This window comes from Paroedura picta, chromosome 3, assembly GCF_049243985.1.
Source record: "Paroedura picta isolate Pp20150507F chromosome 3, Ppicta_v3.0, whole genome shotgun sequence".
In the NCBI taxonomy this organism is placed as follows: Eukaryota; Metazoa; Chordata; class Lepidosauria; order Squamata; family Gekkonidae; genus Paroedura; species Paroedura picta.
In genome coordinates this window covers 90,754,722-90,775,506 of record NC_135371.1, presented here as the reverse complement: position 1 = coordinate 90,775,506, position 20,785 = coordinate 90,754,722, and the positions used below count along the sequence as shown (strand labels likewise).

The window sequence follows — 20,785 nt, the reverse complement described above, 5'->3', positions numbered from 1 at the left end:
TTTTAAGAAACTGATGTTAAGGCATTAGTCACTCTAAAAAATTAAGTTAAAATGTGTTTACATGAAATCCATGTTTTAAAGCTATCAACAGTTATATAAATGAGGCTAACCATAAATGTTTTGCATTCATACCTTTGCTGAACATTTAACTGCTCTTTTTTTAAAAAAATAAAGCAACATTTGGAAGCATGGTTGCAAATGAAATCAATGCTGTAATCCTATATAGCCTACTTGAGATCCAGGGCCAAAGGACCTTTGGGGTTTACTTCCACATAAATGTAAATAGGACCAGGCTGCTGAAAAAAAGATGAATTTTGGGGAAACCTTATTGGAATGCATCTGTGTCAACACCATAAACATTTCAATTACTGGCAGTTTGGTGATTTTTAAATGAAAAATTTCATTGGAATAATTTGTCCTGATTGTAATGACTGCATTCGTCTGACTGGGAGTTAGAAAGTCATACTTCATCCAGTCACCAGTGCTTTCAAAATGTGATGGAGAATGGAAAAAAGGGCACTTGGCCATTGTGCTTAAAAAAAAATTGCTTGAAATTGCTGTGGTAGGATGGAACATGTGTACGAAGACTTTTTCATAATGAGAAAAATTGCTATTTCAGGGGAAAAAACACGTTTAGTGCATGATGGACTGATTTCTTTTTAAAATAATATTTGAATTAAGTTCTTGATCTTGTGCAGAGATTTGGCTTTGGCATTGGAAGTCCAGTTATCAAATTACACTATATGTGTAGAGTGTTGATTGCTGATGTGCTATGTATGTATGTACAGTGAAGATCTTGTTTGCATTGCACAAACCAGAGCAGTTGAGTGAATTTGCTATTGGGAAGTCTCTTGATCTAATCTGTTACATCAGCCGTGACCTTAAACCCAGCCATAGTGCTCTGCCTCTCTGCATCCCATCTGTACTATGGCTACAATACTGACATAACTTTTAGAACTTTTTAAGGACTACCATGTAATGTAAGTGAAGCAGTTTAAACATTTGAACTGTATTTTACAAATTCTTCTTACTGAAAAATATGAAATGCCTAGCTGAGGTTTGATTGTTGGGCCAGCTAGCAAATATCTTATGAATTCTGGATAATAGCTTCAGCATGCATTCTTGACTACTTTTCTTTATCCCATAATTTTTACAAGGATTTTGGTTTATTCACGGATTTATGCTTAAGGGTATCTAAAATTGTACATTTTTTTTCAGTCTGGCACAGTTGAATAATTGTTGCAGTCCCTCCTTTGTTCTTTTGCATTTCTCATTAAACAACCCTAGAAATTGTCACAATGTTATAAAAGTTACGAAGGTAGAACATTTTTAACAATATTTTTCTGACACAGGCATTTGGCTTTATGACTCGAATTGCTCTGCAGGCAGAAAAGATGAATCATCACCCTGAATGGTTTAATGTGTACAATAAGGTAAGGAGGTGAATGATAATTTACTGGTTTTCAGTGGCACCTGAGAGACTGGCCAGTGATTGTGACAGCAACTTTGAAAATCATTTGCCTTTTGATTTTAAACAAAATGTAAATGTGAATTTAAAATTCACGTTTGTTTTCACTTTTCCAAAATGTGCTTCCTTCAGTCGCACCAAATTCCATCCACCTTCCACCCGTGAGATATACCGATGCCTGTGATAGAATGGAAGAATACTTGAGAGGCAGTGTAGTGGCCTGCTGGTTAGTCATGTTTACAAAAATGTTTGTTGGGCAAGGTTTTGGGAAAACATGCCAAGTACTTGAAGCTGAAGATGAGCAATAGTTCTAAATAGCTGAAAGTAGCTTAGGTGAGGCATTGCTTAGCATTAAATGTACACATGTTCTTTTGTTTCACTGCTGCTTTTGGTCAAGCATAGAGAACATGTATTCAAAGCAATGCAAAATCTTGTTTACCAGAGATAAAATGAGATGTATCTCCACATCATGTGTAACAAACCTCTGTAAAACCTGTCTCAATGAGAGTCCCATTTAAAGCAGAAAAATGTATCTACCATTCATACCATCAAATATTTCCAGAATCGTTTTCTAAATCCTTCATCCAGTTCAAAAACATTTGCAAGAAGAACTCGGGAATCTTAGCAATCATAGTATCAAAACATACCTCTCAAACTTTGGCTTCTAAAACAAGGAATGAAAAAAGGAAAAAAGCACTTCTAGCTGAGGCAAAATTTGTGAAACACCTTGAAACAAAAGGCACAAGGAAGAACCTCAGACTTTTAATGAAGAGAGGCTCATGATGTGTGTGTTAGGAGTACTGTTTTCCAACCCTTTCACATTTCATCGTGAGAAATGTTTACTTCCAGCTAAATATTTATGAGACATCTTAAACCAAATCTAAGAGTGGCTTGTATAGCCACATATATACAGCATATTTTCTGATAATAACAAACTGCTATGTTTGCATTGAAATTTATATTCAGTAGTATTGGAAAGAAGGCAGGCAAAATAAGCACATTTTAGCTATCCTGGCACAGTTCAAATATTATCTCAAAGATGGACAAAGATCATCTAGACTTAAATGCTGTATTTTACCCTTCCACCCATCACCTAACCTCTGCTTCCTGGCTAAACAGGAACATTTCATAAATGAAACACAATATTCAACAGTGAGGAAGTATAAATAATCCCTCACACGCACCTTCATTATACCAGTCTGGTTTGTTTTTTCCCTTCAGAAATCCACAAAGTATTGCCAGTTGCTTTACCTTTAGGATGCTGGTTTGGTTTGTGTAACTTGGCAATTGAGGTTGAGTTGGTGACCTGATTTCCTTCTGAAACTGTTTTTAATGAATGAATAAAATAATTGGATAGCTCTTTCCGGAAGAAGCACAAGAATCCCAAATCTAAAATTTTCCATGCTCAATGCTGGAGCACTTGTTGGTTAGTCTCCACGTTCTCTCAGGGCTGCTCACCTGACAGCTGTGTTGTGTGATGACTTTTATTTGAAAAAGCCGTGCCATTCCAAATACAATCAGCAGAAAGAATTTTTTTTAAATCAATTTGTAAATATACAAATCAAAATACATGAGAAAGTGTTTCCGACTGAATCTGGATTTGATCAGTCTTTATAGAGTACATTGGCTGATGAATAATAATGCTCTTTCTTATCCCTTGTTAACAGATCCAGATAACTCTCATTTCCCATGACTGCGGAGGGCTGACAAAACGAGATGTCAAATTGGCTCAGTTTATTGACAAAGCTGCTACATCTGTCTAACAATGAGGTGTTGAAATTATGGAACTAGTTCTTTCAAAATGTTTTCCCTTTGCATTATGTGAGACATGTATTCAGTCTTCTCTGTTTCTGTGGTTTTGAGCCTTAAATTACCTCCTTCCTCTGGGGCCATACGTAGTATATGCCAGTCTACTGTAGATAGATCCTGAGATTGAAGTATATGTTCAGAAAGTTTTCCTAGGCATATAGAATAAAGAGAACTATGGTACTCAGAAGCCCTTCATATCCTCTGTTCTTGTGCAATGTCAGCCATCTAATTTGACTTCCCCTACCTTGGGTTACCAGGGATTTAGCTTTTACACTTGAGACAGGATCATTGCTTGTATACACTAAGAGCCCTGATGGAACTGGATCAGTTCCACAGGGTCTGTAAGATGGAGCTCTTCTGCCAGGCATTTTGTTGGGACCAATGAACATCATGATGATGCTGGCATCATCGACTGCTTCTTCTACGTGGATATCTCCTGAAATAGAGAGCTAGATGCTCTGAATGAACCAGTTGGATGATCAGTTGGCATGATCAATTTTAAGATTTTATGGTTTTAAGGTTTTAATATTATGTCTTAAGTTAAATTATTGATAGCTTGTATCTTTTATTATGAATGTTTTATGGATTTAAAATGTTGGAAACCACACCAGGCCAACATGCTGGGAGGAGGGGTCATGTATCAATCAGTCAGTCAACACAAAACATAACAATGTATGGGCAGCAAGAAGAAGGGGCATAATCCAGCCAAAATTAACTTTATTGATTTCATATGCTTAACCTTCAGTTATGATCTGGGGCCCTTTCTGAGAATGGCAGCCAGCCTTTTTCAACTTTGGACTGATTCACAAGCAGAAGAAACGTGCCAATCTTGGAAGAATTCTGCCACCAACCTGTATATGAATGGGTACTATTGACTAACCACCAAAAGTATAAAAGAATGGCACAAGCAGATTAGTCAAGATTTGGGAGCAGAAGTCTTGGCTTTTAAAGCAAGAGCAGATGATTGAAATAAGTTTATTTGAGAGAGCTAATTCTAAGCATAGACTTGTGTGACCAAAATAACGCAGAAACATATATTCAGATATATTAAAGTACATTTGCATGCAGTATTGCTCTTTCTTTTTTTAATCACACACAGCCAGAAGTTGTATCTTGAGCAGAAAACTTATATGAGGAAAGGGAAGGGTTCACAAACCTATCTTGTTGTGAGTGCTGCCTTTACCATAGAAAGGAAAAGAAGATTGGAAACACACACACACACACACACACACACACACACACACAAGAGAATTGGCTTTCTTGTATCACATTTGGTTGTCTAAAATATCCTTAAAAATTACATGCAACTAAACATCACATGCAGCTTGGACCTAATTAAACATTCTTTAAGTCTGATGCAATAAAATATTGAAGAGCAGGCCAAAGTTCTTATTTGGATTAGAATTTAGAGGGCTTGGTCCTTAATCGTGTTCAGCAATCAAAAGAGGTATCTCCTGTATTCCAGTGAATACTTGGAAGTTTCCATGAATGCTCAGTTAAATGACACAATCATGCCAACATTTTTTCCTGGATCTCTGTTATTGGAGCAAAATAATGCAAACAAGGACTTGGACATTGAATTTAGGAGGGTCAGGTATACCCTGTCAAATCTGAGAACATTGCCGCACCCTTTAAATATAGTGTAACACTTACCATTAGTAGTTGTTATATTCTAGCCCCTCCACATGACATTGCCAACATCCAGCGTCTGGGCAGTAACCGGCCGGCTACATCCTCCAGGCGCTAGTTGGTGAATCCCAAAAAGTGGATTCACCAAGATTTGTAGCGCTACATAATGGAGAGCAGCTATCAGCCAACCAGCCAAAGAAAGGTATTGAGGCTCAGATAAGTGCAAGGCATCTGCCTCGTCCTGCCCCTGTTCCCATCCCCCTTTTCTGCAGATGGGAATGTCTTTTTTTAAATGTCTGACATCTTGGATAAAGGGAAAGGTGGACAAGCGTGCAGGTGATGGCAGAATTTTTTTTTCCTGGGAGGAGGCAGGGTGAGGAGCCGCAAGCCCAGAGCAAGAGACAGCCAGCCAGCGAGAAAAGCCCCCAGGCAGGCACCCATGCCACTCACAGCAAGGGAACTCCACGGACTGTACGCACGTGTTTGTGTGAGTGCAGGGGAGGGGAGGCAGCGGCATCAAGCCCTCACTGGGTAGAGTGTGTGTGTGTGTGCACTTGTGTGCGTGTGAGGGGGGAGGTAGTGGCAGCAAAAGGGACTTTTTTTTCTCAAGTGAAATGCCTGGAACAACAGATAAGCATTCAATCATGCAGACAAAGGCCAAAAAAAAAAAAAAAAAAATCCCCAAAGTTGTAGCACAAAGCATGCCTCTCCAGGCTCAGGAATGAGATTTTTTTAAAAAAGAAGCAAGCATCGTGATTCCATAAGCGGAGGCAATAAAGAAGCACTATGCATCTATGATTAGATGCATAGTCATTTCAACAGAGAACTACTGATTTTTTTTTTAAAGTAGAGAGCATTGTGGGCCCTTCAAAGCATGGAGACGGGATTGACTGTCTGACATTATTGACCGCCGAAAGAGATTCGCTATAAATCATGTTGCTCTCTTCCGCCATTTCCAGCAGCACGTGTGTGTGGGGGAGAAGCAAGAAATGGTGGCAGAGAACAGCGAGACAGCAAAAAAGGTGAGGACGGTCTGGGAGGCGCAATTATATGCAGCGTTATGCCACACAGCTGGCATAACACTATTTTTAACCATATTCAGAAATGCCCCAAGTTCCTGGCATTTCATGAAACCCATCAAGAGTTTTCTGATCCTTATTTTTGAATCACCTTCTACTGTTTAAATAACCCTTTTATATATATGTTAATAATCTGAGAGCCAACTTTCTCAAGAACCAGTGTGTGTTCTGTTCTTTGTAAGTATATAAATATAAGTTGGATGCTTTGATAAAATGCCTAAATAATTAGTTTTACAAATCCTACTGTGACTCCTCTTTCCGTTCTGTAGTTGCAGTGGAGAAAAATAATTTGAATACTTGGGTTGAAATTAACAAACTGAGTGCTTCTGTCATTTGCGCCTATATATTCTTATGTATTATAGCAAGCATATGTAATAGAGTGACTAATAGTGCAAGAGTTAAATCATTTGAAGTTAGTGGACTTAGCAGCCTGTATCTCCATTTTGGATTGCACTGTTAGTATCAGTATCCTGTTGTACTTTTATTTATTTTATTATTTATTTTTTTGGATATATAACCCGCTGCTCTCAGAAACCAGCTCATGGTGGGTAACAACAATAATCCAACAATAAAACCTCATAAATACCCATTAAAACTCATTAAGACCTTGACCATTTGTTCTCAACAATGTACCATTTTATGTTGCATCTTAAGAGAAGTCAGTGACAATAGCTACATAGGTACCATAGACTTGTATATAAAATATGTACATGGAGGTGTGTATAGAAAATGAACACATCAGAAACCATTTGAACTGATGGCCACTTCTGACCTACAACTTCCGTTCTTCAAGATGGGATTATAGGTTATTTGCTCTGCAACATTGTTGGTTGAACCTTTTGTCTCTGACTCTCAACTCAACCAAAACCTACTTTCTTCACTATGCCTACTCAGGAGGCAGAAAGGACTCTCCCTCAATTCAAGGAGAACACTAGCCTTTTATGTGGACCATGCCTTCTCTTTCGCATTGCATAAATGGCTTTTTATCTCATAGGCAAGCAGACACAAAGGCCACTGTATCCTCCCTAGAGGCCTTTCACTGGATCTCGTATGCTGTTGAGTTGAATTACCAGTTGCGTGAAAACTGCCACCACTTCTATCCAGAGCAGATTTGGTCAGATCAGTGGCAGTGTTACAGGCCTTGATGGAGGGGATCCTACTTCCTGAATTCTGCCAAGCAGTCACATGGGCATAGCCCATAACCTTTGTGAAGTATTATGTATTCAACAGAAGAGTTCACAGGGATGCTTCATTTGGGTAAGCCATTCTTGAATCCATCTTCCAAGCAGGCAGGTGCTAGTATTCACCCATCAGTGTGATGCACAGAGATCACAAATAAAATGGTCATTTGTAAATTGGCATCATCTGCCCTCTTTCCCACCTGCAGGTAGTATGCTTGTTGGCAGTGTCCTCAAATTTGAAGGTAACTGAGTGGAAAAGGTACAATCCCATCCTCTTTGGGTATGCATAGTGTGTCTTCTCCCTAAAGGGAAGGAGATTATGCCTTTTTAGTAGCTCCAGAAGTTTCTAAGATCAGCAGATGACAGACGACCACTCAAAAGAACAGCAGTGACAGGTTAACAGCCTGCCTGAGGTACCTTATTTTAATAAATATTGATTATGGGGAGAGAGACTGTTGTCTGGATGCAAGTCTCTGACACTTTCCCTGGAACCTTCATTTCAAAAGCAAAATAGAGCACTTCTAATAAGTAAAGCAATTTATAATTAATCTGCTCTCCTTTGAAGCAATCATTTTTGGTATTTCAGAGGTTCATAAAATTATTCCCAGAGTAGAAAGAGTTGACAGAAATGTCTGGACATTCCTGACATCCCGGACCTACAAGTGGCAGCTACCTACCAGTCATAGCAATCCCCTTATCATGTGATGCAGGGAAGGCAGCTGTGGAAAGGGCAATCCAGAGGAGTGTACCAGGCCAGGGTGCACCACAATGAGGGGGTGAGGGGGCAACCCCCACGATGAGGCAAACCACCTACACAGGTTTTGCTTCAGGTATGAGCAGTATAGCTGAGAGACAGGGCACTGGGATCCTAGAAGTGGATCAGCCCTGCCATCTTCAGCACACGCTGGCCCTAAGGAAGATAAACTGCCCGAATCACTACCAAGGGCTGACTAGGTGTGGGTGAGGAGGAAGTGGGATGGAAGGTTTGCATTAGTGAGAACTGGCCAGGAGAGAAAAGGAGCTGCTTAAGAGCTCTGGCACCCATTCTGAGGCATGGGAAGCATCCTGTTAGTAATGGAAGTCATGGCGGAGGGTAGAGATTTGGGCGAGGCACCAGACATTCCTCACAAGAAATTTTTCTCTCGAAAATATTTAAAACAGTGGACAAAAGAAACACTTTTTTGCACAGCAAGGAATTAAAATGTGGAATTCTCTGTCAGAGGATTCATGATGGGCACAGGTTTGAAGGCAAATTAGACAGATTCATGAAGGATAGGTCTATTAGTGGCTATTAGCCATGGTAACTAAGGGGAACCTTCATATTCAGTGGCAGTAAACCTCTGTATCACAGTGCCAAGAGGCAATTTCAGGAGAAGGCCTTGGCCTCTATGCCTTGTTGGATCTCCAGAAGAACTGGTTGATCTGTGGTGAGACAGGATGCTAGACTAGATGAACCACTGGTCTGATCCAGCAGGGCTGTTCTTATGTTCTCAAGTCCATACAGGGAATCCATATCTGTGGTAGGTTTTCAAGTCAGGTCTCCTAAATTTTAAATCTGTATCATATAAAATCATTCTAATTTTTGAAGGCATCAGGAAACTACCTAATTTTTCCAGACCAGGACATCACCTCATCAACGCTTGCTTTTGCAATGCAAGAGATGATATTGATTATTTTAAATTTTAGGGTTGTATACTTTTTCCTACTATGCAGTTTTATATACTTCTTCTTTTCTATACCTTTTAAACCCATTGCCTCAGTCTCCCATTTTCTGAACTCACTAGGACAGGGTTCTAAAAACCACCTGATATGAAGCTGGGTACACATTGAGGCTAGTGGGACCAACAGCTTTGCAAACATTACTATTATAGTTGTAAGAGACATGGCTTCATGAAAAATTCAAGAGTAATATTGATTGGATTGGCTGTATGACCATATCTAACATGATAGAAGCCATGTGGAGGGAAGACTAACACTAGCTTATTCTAGTCAGTTAACCAAGGCAACTGTGAGGAGACAAATCCATTGTTACAGCTAAGAACAACATGAGTAAATGTTTTATGGGGAAAACGTTTGCTATAGGAAAATGCATTTTAGCAAAATGTCACAATTGAAGAGGTTCTGAGTTGGAATTAGTTCTAAACAAATATGATCCAAAGAGGTGCTTTGGCTTTACCATTGACCATTCCCAGTGGAATTCTGTTTTTTCTCTTTGAGAAGCAAACCTCCTTTCCATATTTTAAACTATATCTAAAAATTGCCTGTTTCCACAAGAGGTTTGGGTTGAAGCAGTTGCTTTTAACAAATATGACTCTAAATCATGCTGAGTCTTCAGATTTGTTTTTGGTTCTTTGGGTCCCAACGGATTTGGGAGGAGAATAGATGCTTTCGAATTATGGTGTTGGAGACAAGTGCTGCGAATACCATGGACACCCAAAGTTACCAACAAGACAGTTTTAGAGAGGAGCAAACCAACTATGTCATTAGAAGACAAGATGTTATTGCTAAAGCTCACTTACTTTGGACACATCATGCGATCAAACTTGCTAGAAAAATCATTAATGCTCGGCATGGTTAGTAGGAAAAGTAAATGTGGTCACCAAAAGATCTGCTGGCTCGACATGATCAAAGCTGACACAGGGATGACCATGAGCCAACTAACAAGCGGTCATTGACAGACGCATGGCGGAAACTTTCCTACAAAATCGCCGAGGGTCAGACATGACTGAATGGATGACGTCATCAAGTATGTTTTACCTAAGATTGCTTTGATGGATCTTTCAAGATTTCTGAATTGTCTTGACTTTCAATGTAAAATGCTTAGCATGCTTTTATCTAGTTAACTGTACTTTTCCAATAGTAGTTATTTTACCTGTTGTCATAAGTATGTTTCCTTTATTTGTGAATGTATATGAGTTCAGATCCTGTGTTCCATTCCTGAGCTGTAGATATGACTTCACAAAGTGTGTGAGGTCACATAGGGCATTCTACTCTTTTTGTCTACTATGCTGTGTTGTTCCAGCATCCAGAGAACTTAAAGGAAAAATATAATCAACTCATCCATAACCATGTTCATATATTAAAAGAGATTATGGAGGATGTGAGCGATTTTGAAGAAGGACACCTTACTGAAAAGTTGCCTATTCAGGCTTTTAATTCTTCCTCTGAAGTTAAAGAAAAACTTCTGCTAGGACGATACAGGTAATGTGTATCAAGAGGTGCTTTGAGTATTACTTGTAGCTTACGTTCTGCTCCCCCTCCCCCACCAAATTGCAGAGAACCATCTCTCTGTTTGAACAAGCAGTTATCCTGTACGATATCAAGTAGTTATTTGAAACTCCATTCATATATTTTTGGATCTGTGTGTGGGTTAAATCAGTGGTTCCCAACCTGCGGTCTGTGGCCCGGTGCCAGGCCGCGAAGGCTAAGGCGCCGGGCCGCAGTTCCCTCTCCCCGCCCCCCCCCGCAGTAAAAAACTTCCCAGGCCGCAAGCTTGCGGCCCGGGAAGCTTCTTACTGTGGGAAGGGGGGGGGAGAGGGAATCAGGGCCGCACGCGCATCATGCATGTGCGGCCTGGCCGCACATGCGAGCTGCGCGGCCCGAAATCGCGCATGCGCGGCACAGTGATCTATGCAACGGTCACTTCTAGACTAGACTACTGTAACTCACTCTATGCAGGCCTACCCTTGACTCTGATCCGGAAGTTACAGCTGGTACAAAATGCGGCCGCCAGTGTCCTTACTAGGACACCTTGGAGGGCCCATATTTAGCCAGTGCTCCATCATCTACACTGGTTACCAGTCTGTTTCCGGGTCAAGTTTAAGGTATTGGTATTAACCTTTAAGACCATATGTGGCCTGGGTCCTGCCTACCTGCGTGACTGCTTGGTTGCTTATGCCCCCTGCAGAGCCCTTCGTTCTGCGGGTAGGAATTTACTGGTTGTCCTGGGCCCCCGGGACGTTCACCTGGCCTTGACCAGGATGAGGGCATTTTCGGTCCTGGCCCCAACCTGGTGGAATGAGCTCCTGGAAGAGCTGAGGCCCCTGTCAGAGTTACCAGCTTTCCACAGGGCCTGCAAGACGGAGCTCTTCCGCCAGCATACAGTTGAGGCCAGGGCAGAGTCCCGGATTTCCACCTTGGATTCCAGGGTTTATCGGACCAGCTCCCTCTCTCACTGGAGGGATGGTAGGGCCTCAGGCTGAGCAAGATGGGATTAGAATAGATTATAGACGATGTCCACTACTGCCTGTTATATTGTTTTTTACTGTTAGTTAGGAAAATTATGGGGGTTTTATTGTATTTTTAGATATTTTATTATGTAAACCGCCGTGAGACCTGCTGGGGTGCAGCGGTATATAAATCTATAAATAAATATATAAATAAATAAATAAATAAATACAGTAGATTTGCCAGGGCCCAACTACGTAGGTCAAAATATGCAAGCTAACCTTCTGGCTTGGATCAAGGGAGAAATCCAGAAGGAAATAATATCTTCTGTCCGCCCCCGCCCCCTCGTTAACCTCACTGTCACAGAGCCATGTGATTTCATCCTATCATCCTCCCATGGGACATAGCCATGCTTATGGTTTATGTTGTGGTAATTATAATTTGTACTAACCAGAATTAGCTTGTGCTCAAGATTTTGAAACCAGAGTTTGAAACAGACTTCGGGTTCTTTGCTAAGAGTAAACCATAGTTAAGACCAGCAAAAGAGGGGGATTTCCACATGAGAACAAAGGGCCTTTGGTGGGGGAAGGTGCATTACATAAGTGCAGCCTCTTCAGTAGCCATACTAGACATTATATAGAAAACCACATAAAGAGCCAGTTTAGGAGTGAATGATAGAGCACTGGGAATTTATCTGAGCTGAAAGTTAATCTGTCCCTAACTCACTGTTTTCCTGGTACAAATTTAGTACTTTGCCAAGATGTTCAAAATAGTCCCACCACCTGCTACTACTTTGCTTCAAAGTTTCCTTCTTACAAAATGTTATTGTTGCATGCAGTATGTACCATATCATTTTTAGTATATGTGCAACCCAAGTGAGCACTGAATATAGTTTGGTCCATCTGATCAATGGGATCATGCTATATTAGCCTACCTATATTAGCCTTTATTTGAATTACATTCCCCAATTACTTATTATTCTCCAACTGGACTTCTCCTCTTGATTAAACAATTGAATAGCAAGCCAACAAAAGATTTGTTGTTTTAGAATCTCAACCCATAAGGTCCAAACGCCTTCCCAACTTAATTGCTCCAAGAAATCCTAATTGTAAAGTTCAAAGTTTTTACCTGCCTTTGAAACATAGCATGAATGTGCATTTCTTTAAATCAGGGGTAGTCAACCTGTGGTCCTCCAGATGTCCATGGACTACAATTCTCATGATCCCCTGCCAGCGTTTGCTGGCAGGGGCTCATGGGAATTGTAGTCCATGGACATCTGGAAGACCACAGGTTGACTACCCCTGATTTAAATAATCAACTGCCAGTCTGGCTGAGATAACCCTTGGACTGCTCAGATAAATTGGGACTATTGTATGATTTATAGATTCAACTCTGCCATTATATTTCTCTCCCCAGGAGGACAGACACTGAGATATGTGAATATATTAAAAAAATATTAGGCCATCCACTGTTCAAATCTCTTATGATCAGCACCATCGCACTCAATGCAATATTTTTGGCTATAGAGACAGACTTCAAAGTTCGATCTGAGTCATATTACTTCCTAGAGGTAACAAAAATTTTATGCTATAGAAATGCATTAACTTTCTTGTTTTATTTGGTTTCTTTTAAAAGACAAAACGGGTACTCTGTTTCCCAAAGGGCTAGATAAGAAAACCGAATAACAAAATACAAGATGCATAAGGCAAAATTCCCCTCTCTCTCGACAAATCATGATGTGGGTATCTTATCTTTATGTCTGCTAACTTTTAATTAATCAGTTGAAAACAGTATCCAAAGATTATCCATATGTGATACCAGATGGGAGTTTTGGGACTACTTGAGGAAAATGCTAGATATTTTAAGACAGATCATAGCAATGACTAAGCAGTTTTCCATGCAGTTTTACCGTGTCAGTTCTGATCCCATACTGCTTCTGTTTATCTCATCTTTTGCACTTTTTCCTCTTCCATTTTTAATGTAGGCCCATTATGCACGGCCGCCGAAACGGCGATTTCGGGTCACATGGAAAACGCGGAGGGGGAAGACACGACGCACACCAGTTATGCACGTGGTGGGGCGTGGCGGCAGCAAAACCCAGAGTAACCGATTATGCACGTGGAGATCCGGGCGCCGCTTCTGGTTGTGCCGCGGTCACCCGGAAGCTGCGCTTTCTTCCGCGTTTCACTGACGCGGCTTTTTTGGCGGCATGCACCGAAGCTGCGGCCAGTTGCAGTCGGCTCCGTGCGTTATCGGTGATATTAGTCGCCGCCATCCCACCCCGAATGTGTGTTATTTCCCCCGTGCATAATGGGTCAGTGTTGGTTCATGGTCATTCCTGTATCAGCTTTGATTGTGTCGAGCCAGCAGATCCTTTGGCAACCACATTTCCTTTTGCCAATTACTATGCCGAGCATTAATGATTTTTCTAGAGCGTTTGATCGCATGATGTGTCCAAAGTAAGTGAACTTTTAGCCGTAATATCTTGCCTTCTAATGACATAGTTAGTTTGCTCCTCTCTGAAACTATCTTGTTGGTAACTTTGGCTGTCCATGGTACTCGCAGCATTTGTTTCCAACACTATAATTCAAAAGCTTCTATTCTCCTGTCTTCCTTCTTCAGGGTCCAGGGAAGACAATGGTGTTGACTAGCCGGCACTTTGTATTAAGGCTGATATCCTTACTCTTCCATATTCAGTTCATGCCTAACATTGCTTTCTGGCCCAGTGTTATTCACGTTTGATTTCACGGCTGCATCCACCGAGTGATCATAGAGCCAAGAAAGATGAAATCATCAATACATTCAATGTTCACATTGTCAATTGTGACTTTGGTCCTACTGCCAGTAGTTGTCATGATCTTGGTCTTTTTGATATTTAGGTATAGTCCCATCTTTTCACTATTTTCTTTTAGTCTCTTTATCAGGGTCTTCAGATCACACTCTGATTCAGCAAGTAGCGTTGTATCATCTGCATAGTGGAGATTATTGATGTTATGACCTCCAATTTTGACTCCGATCGTAGATTCTTCTAGATTAAGCTTCCGCATAATTACCTCTGCATAAAGTTTAAAAAGAAAGAGTGAGAAGATACACCCTTGTCTCACTCCTTGGCTGACCTTGAGCCAATCAGTGTCTCCATATATTGTTCGTATTGTAGCCTCCTGGCTGGTGTACAATGTGGTCTTGGGTGCCATGACCATGTCGAAAAACAGCCTGGACATCTGGTAGCTGAGCATCAATGGTTGATTTGAGACAGTTCTGGATGATCTTCAATAAGATTTTACTTGTGTGGGAGATCAGGGCTATAGTTCGATAATTTGAGCAGATGCGAGCATCACCTTTCTTTAATAATGAGATAAAAATGGACCTTTTCCGGTCTATTGGCCATGTGCCAGTTTCCCAGACTTTTTGGCATAATGCTGTGATTGCTGCTGGTGGAAGAGATCTGAGTAGTTCCACTGGAATGTTATCTATGCCAGGAGCCTTATTATTTGGGAGCTGTTTCAGAGCCCAGATTGATATTTTAGGACCTTAAAAAAGCCTTGGTGCCATGACACCACAGATGATACTACTGCTGATGACAGTACCTTCCCTTGAAAATTCTCATCCTTGAAACCAGTCTGCAAGCTCAAAGCAAGGTACTTGGAGGTCAGGAATTCATACCATCGCAGTAAGTAAAAGATAACTTGATGGTACATAACATACATAAATGTGTACATTTGTATTTCAGAAGAGACCATTGGGATCTGGACTAAATTTTTCACTCACTCAAGGCATTTCGGTTAGTGGAAGGAACATTCCTCCTTCCCATGGAACACCCTTATCTCAAGGGACCATCAAGAACAGGATGAGAGGCAGATTATGGGTCTGCAGCAAGAAGGGGGGGATTGGTGGCAATTATCCCTCCCCTTTCATTAGCAAAAAATTTAGTCTGGATCCAGCCTATTAATACTGAAGAGTGGAAAGACAGGTTTGGTTAAATTCAGAGGGCACAGTAAAATATATTCAATAAGGCAGCTCTTTAGGGCAATGGCAACCTTTTGATCTGGCAGTTATTTTTGCCCAGTGGTATCTTATATTGTTGCTCCTTCCCCTACCTATTGCAGAATTTGCATTTGTGGAATATTTGTTGAACCATCAGACTTTAATAGAACTTACTGGCACATTTCTGAATTTGAAATGAAAGTGTTCATATTGTTAATAATCTCCATCTCATGATTTAATTTTCCTCTTGAGAAACACTTATCTTCCACACACCTTGAATGTTTTAATTTACACAAAGTCAGCTACTGTACACAAACCTCTGGGCCTTAATTATATATCCTTGTGACATGGAAGCCAAAAGAGAAGTCTGGCTAATGTCAAATAGTCCATTCATAGTTTGCATTTTCTTTTTCTTTTTTTTTAAAGTCAAGCTTTTGAGAAGGAGACGATTAACAAGTTCTCATATTCTATTTACAATGTGAACATTACTGGAAGTGGATAAATATTTTTCACCTTCGTTTCCTTACCTTTACTATATTTCCTAAAGAAGCTCACTAGCCAATTCTTGTTGTAGTGCTGATTTTTAATTGTGTCGTGATTTTGCTATACTTCTTACTCTCCTATTGGCTTTTATCCTTGTCACAGTTACTGGTGCTATGACTCCTACTTTTTAATCATAGAAATCATTAAGTCCATATAAGCATCATGTCAGCGAATCCATCATGAAAGAATCAGTGACTAGGGTACCTTTTTAGTCCCTAAAGCAGTTGGTCACTGACTTAGTTAAGAGTCCAGGTGTTGTAGTAGAACTAGTATTAGTCCTGGAGAAGCAAGTTAGTGCAGTTGCAAAAATTGTTTTCTTCTACCATTGTTTAGCCTGAAAGATAGCTCCCTACCTTGACTAGAATCAGTCTATCTACATAGATCCATGTCACAGTAACTTCCAAGTTAGACTATTGTAGAGCAGTGGAAATGCATCTGGCGTTAAACTGGGACACTCTGCTTGGTAGAGGACATTGCTGTGGTGGAATAGCCACACTGACTTCCATGTATCTGCTCCATTTGGCTCTCTGAGGCATCTAGGCATCAGAAACCACTTGAGCCTACATCTGGCAATGTACTGCTCTCCATGCCCACCTGGCCCTCAGACAGATTTTTGCTCCCTCTTTTGGTACCATTGCCACCAACTGGCCATTTTAATTATTGCCTGCCAAGAGGCCCAGTGATTTCATTTGCCTTGCTTAGGCTGGCCATAGTCTCAGTGCATCAAGAATTAATGAACCAGGCTAATACAACCAGTCTATGCCTTACACTTCTTGTGTTTTTTTTCCAGATAGCCGATCTGATCATTCTGGCCATCTACACTACGGAGTTTCTGCTAAACCTTTACCTGGACCCCATAGATTACTGGAAAGATGGCTATAAGCGATATGATGCAGTTGTCCTTTTTTTTGCTTACCTGTTATATGTTATTGACCGAAGCAATCCACATAAGTACAGATTTTGGAACCTGGTGAAAGGATTCCAAGCCCTCCGGATTCTCAAACTTGTCTACTATAGCACAGGAATGACGGTAAAATAATGTTGTTTGGAAAATATACTTTAGCTATAGCTCGAGATTCCCTTTTCTGAATTAATAACATCCTTTTTTGCACTGACCTTGTTCTTCTCTGTTCAGGATGAATTCCACTTCTGGTTGTAGGTTAGGAGGATGATAGTCTTTAATATTTTGCCATTTTAAAAAATCATCAGTGCACAGAAGACTGGCTATAGGGATATTATTAATGCTTCCCTTATTGAAGTAACTCAAAGTAATCTGAAGCACATTCTTAATATGGAGTCCTTTGCACAGTACACTCCTTTGCACAACGCACACTTATTAGCAGTGATATAATAATTCTGGAGGTATAGCTTGCCTAACGTCAACATATAATGGTCCCTGTAGGTGGAACACACTGCATTATCTAGCAACAATGAGCACATATTGTACAGGAAATATGGTTTTGAAAGGGTATTACCCTGCCCAATGATAGAATAATTTTAAAAACCCTTTACCTGTATATAATTTGAACACATAAAATGACAGTGCCCATTTTCAACAAAAACTGTGATGATGGTGTCTCATATGCCAAATTTTGTTGATCGATCATGTATGCAAGCTGTAGCACAGTCTAAACAGAGTCAATTGTTTTGACGACTTTGGTTTCTGCTGGGAGTTAATGTGCACAGTGGTTGCTCAGCCTAAGTTTCTGCTTGTCATTAATTGGTTTGAGAGCTCACCAGAAGTGGGACATTTATAGGTACAAACTCTTATAACAATTAATTTTGAGCCTTTATCCTGCTGCTTTTGATCTTGGACTTCAGTTATCAACAAGTTTTTATATGCTAATTATCCTGCATTTCTAGGAAAAAGATTCAGAAGGGGGGAAATAAAACAACCAGCGGTTTATAGAAAATAGATGAGGCATGTCTATTTATCTTAGCTAATAATTCTAGAGGAAAGGGGTAGAGAGTGAGCTGATTTAATATAGGGTATAATTGACCTGTGAAATACTTTTTTTTGAGAAACACCCATTTATATATGTAGATCTGAGGGCACAGAATTAAATAACCTGGATACAGAGCATTTTAAAATGCTCAATAAACTCAAGCTATATGCATCCTTGAGCAGCAAACCGCCGGTGGTATAGATCCTCGTAAGTTCAAAGTTTCCCATCCAAGTTTATTTTAGTGTCTCTAGTATCCTCCTCTAAGAGCTGTTGACCAAGTCCAGGTAAAATATTAGACTCTGAAAGAGTTTTGGCTCAAAATAGTTAGACAATTCTTCGGTGTTCTTTGGGAAAGCATTTCTTCCCCTAAAAATACTTTGTAATCAAAAATATTTTTTCAGAAGATGTTGGAGGTTGTACCTGTATATGCATTATAATTTATTAATTGCACTCTAAATTACCCCTTGGGTGGTAAGCAGTGCTGAAGGCTGAAAACATATAGTGCTGACTTGGTATGGTTCCCTTTATTAATTTAAAAAAAAACTTTTTACAACTTTCTGCCTTCCACCTTAGAGCAATAAATTCCCACCTTGAGGAAATAATTTCCTTGTTGTACTGCACACAGAGAAGTTTTGTTAGCCACAATCCTGGTTATGATGTAAACTCCATTCATCTGGCTTTTGGTTCAAAAGTACACATTTAGAATGCCAAGTTGTTCTAAAAATTGCCTCATTAGAACATATATTGGGGTTAATTTCAATGTAGTTTACAAGTTTCTGAGATCCAGAGACACAAGGCCACCCTTAATAAGAGATGCCTCTAGGAATACTGGTGAATCTTTGAAGGCCGGGGAGAAATACAGAAATGGCTGGGGAAATGGCTCTTAGATATAAGTACAGTATTTGCTGGCGTATAAGACTACTTTCCCCCCCTGAAAAACATGCCTCCAAGTGGGGGGGTTGTCCTATAGTTTCTAAACAGTGGAATGGAGACTGTGTGTGTGTGTGGGGGGGAGCCACTGGTGATGTGGCTGACTTCCAAGGAAAGCTCAAAAGTGACATCAGGTCTCTCTGTGGCAAAACTGTAGCGCTTCCAGTGATGTCATTTCTGGGTTTTCCATGGAGGTCACATGACAGCATCAGCCTGACAACTTATTTTGTTTATTTTTCTCCCACTACTGCTCAGAGCAGCATTGGGAAACAGGAGCTGGGGCAGGGGATCCCCCAGATGGGCTTAGAAGCCCTTTCAGATCTCCAAGAGGAAATGGCAGCTTCAGAGGATGACAATCAATGATAGAAGGGATACAGTGTTACAGATTAATACACAAATGAAAATACTATGAGAAAAAAATTGTAGACCACTCCTGTGCTTTCAAAGTTGAATTCCTAAATCAAAGTATTCTGATAAAAACATTCAATTTATATGGAGTGATATAAACCTCCAACAGTTATTCAAGACAAACCAACCTGGTACATTAGGTACCAATGTTCCAACCTTAATAGTTCTACTCCCTACAACACATAATAACAGACACAGCTCAAAAAACAGCACCAAAGAACAAAAGGTTCTTATCATTCTTAACAGTGTAGAATAGTCCACAGCCAGTAGGTCAACACATGATGTTTGTTGTCCTCAATTGCCATTCTGTATATTTCTAAATAGATTCAAGGCTGTCTATAGATTAATATCCAATAATGTTATTTTCCCAGAAGCCCAACAGAAACTGCTGTCCAGTCATTGACTGAGATTATTTGTTTATTTATAAATTAGCTTTTGTTAATGGCCACTTGTATAGCTGCTATTTGTGCACATTTTGTGTGTATGTTTTCTTAGCAAAAAGGGAGCAAGAACTATGTAAGTACCCTTTCCCTGTGGGTGCAGTTTCTATATGAGGTGCAATAGAGCTCCATTTCGCCTGCTTCTGCTTTTGCATATGTGAACAGTATGAGAGGCTTATGTATGGGTTGACCACTCCAACTTGGGAAATTCCTGAGATATGGTGGTGGAGCCTGGGGAGGGTGAGGTTTTGGGAGGAGAGGAACCTCAGCAAGGTCTAATACCAAAGTGATTTGGGGACAGGTAGGGTGCTGGTAGCCTCACTTGGTGCAGATGATAAAACGCCACTTGGGCTACTCTAGTGACCTGACCCTCCATAGATAGGGAGGCATCAAAGACCACTCCCAGATTCCTGCTGATAGGTACAGCTATAAGCTGCACCCATCCTCCATGGGTAAACATGCTTCCTGATCCTACCCTCTTTTACCCAGCCATAGAACCTCTATCTTTGTTGTTGTTAGGTGCGAAGTCGTGACCGACCCATCGCAACCCCATGGACAATGATCCTCCAGGTCTTCCTGTCCTCTACCATTCCCCGGAGTCCATTTAAGTTTGCACCTACTGCTTCAGTGACTCCATCCAGCCACCTCATTCTCTGTCGTCCCTTTCTTCTTTTGCCCTCAATTGCTCTCAGCATTAGGCTCTTCTCCAGGGAGTTCTTCCTTCTCATGAGGTGGGCAAAGTATTTGAGTTTCATCTTCAGGATCTGGCCTTCTAAGGAGCAGTCCGGGCTGATCTCTAGGACTGACCGGTTTGTTCTCCTTGCAGTCCAAGGGACTCGCAAGAGTCTTCTCCAGCACCAGAGTTCAAAAGCCTCAATTCTTTGACGCTCAACCTTCCTTATGGTCCAACTTTCACAGCCATACATTGCAACTAGGAATACCATAGCCTTGACTAAACGAACTTTTGTTGGCAGGGTGATGTCTCTGCTTTTTAGGATGCTGTCTAGATTTGCCATAGCTTTCCTCCCCAGGAGCAAGCGTCTTTTAATTTCTTTGCTGCAGTCCCCATCTGCAGTGATTTTGGAGCCCAGGAAAATAAAATCTGTCATTATCTCCATTTCTTCCCCATCTATTTGCCAGGAATTGAGAGGGCCGGATGCCATGATCTTTGTTTTCTTGATGTTGAGTTTCAAGCCAACTT

At 40.6% G+C, this 20,785-nt stretch overlaps 1 protein-coding gene across 17 annotated transcripts in view; it reads left to right on the top strand.

Moving 5' to 3' along the window:
* The window catches only part of LOC143832412 (pterin-4-alpha-carbinolamine dehydratase 2), a 107,205-nt gene that overhangs the window by 73,792 nt on the left and 12,628 nt on the right, over window positions 1-20,785 (top strand). For 3 of the 17 annotated variants that reach the window (XM_077326807.1, XM_077326810.1, XM_077326809.1), the window contains 2 exons: window positions 1,353-1,433; window positions 3,136-6,584. In XM_077326807.1, the coding sequence (XP_077182922.1) occupies window positions 1,353-1,433; window positions 3,136-3,231 (177 nt within the window). In that variant the 3' untranslated portion in view covers window positions 3,232-6,584. The other 14 variants (XM_077326796.1, XM_077326802.1, XM_077326803.1 and 11 more) reach the window with 12 other exon arrangements.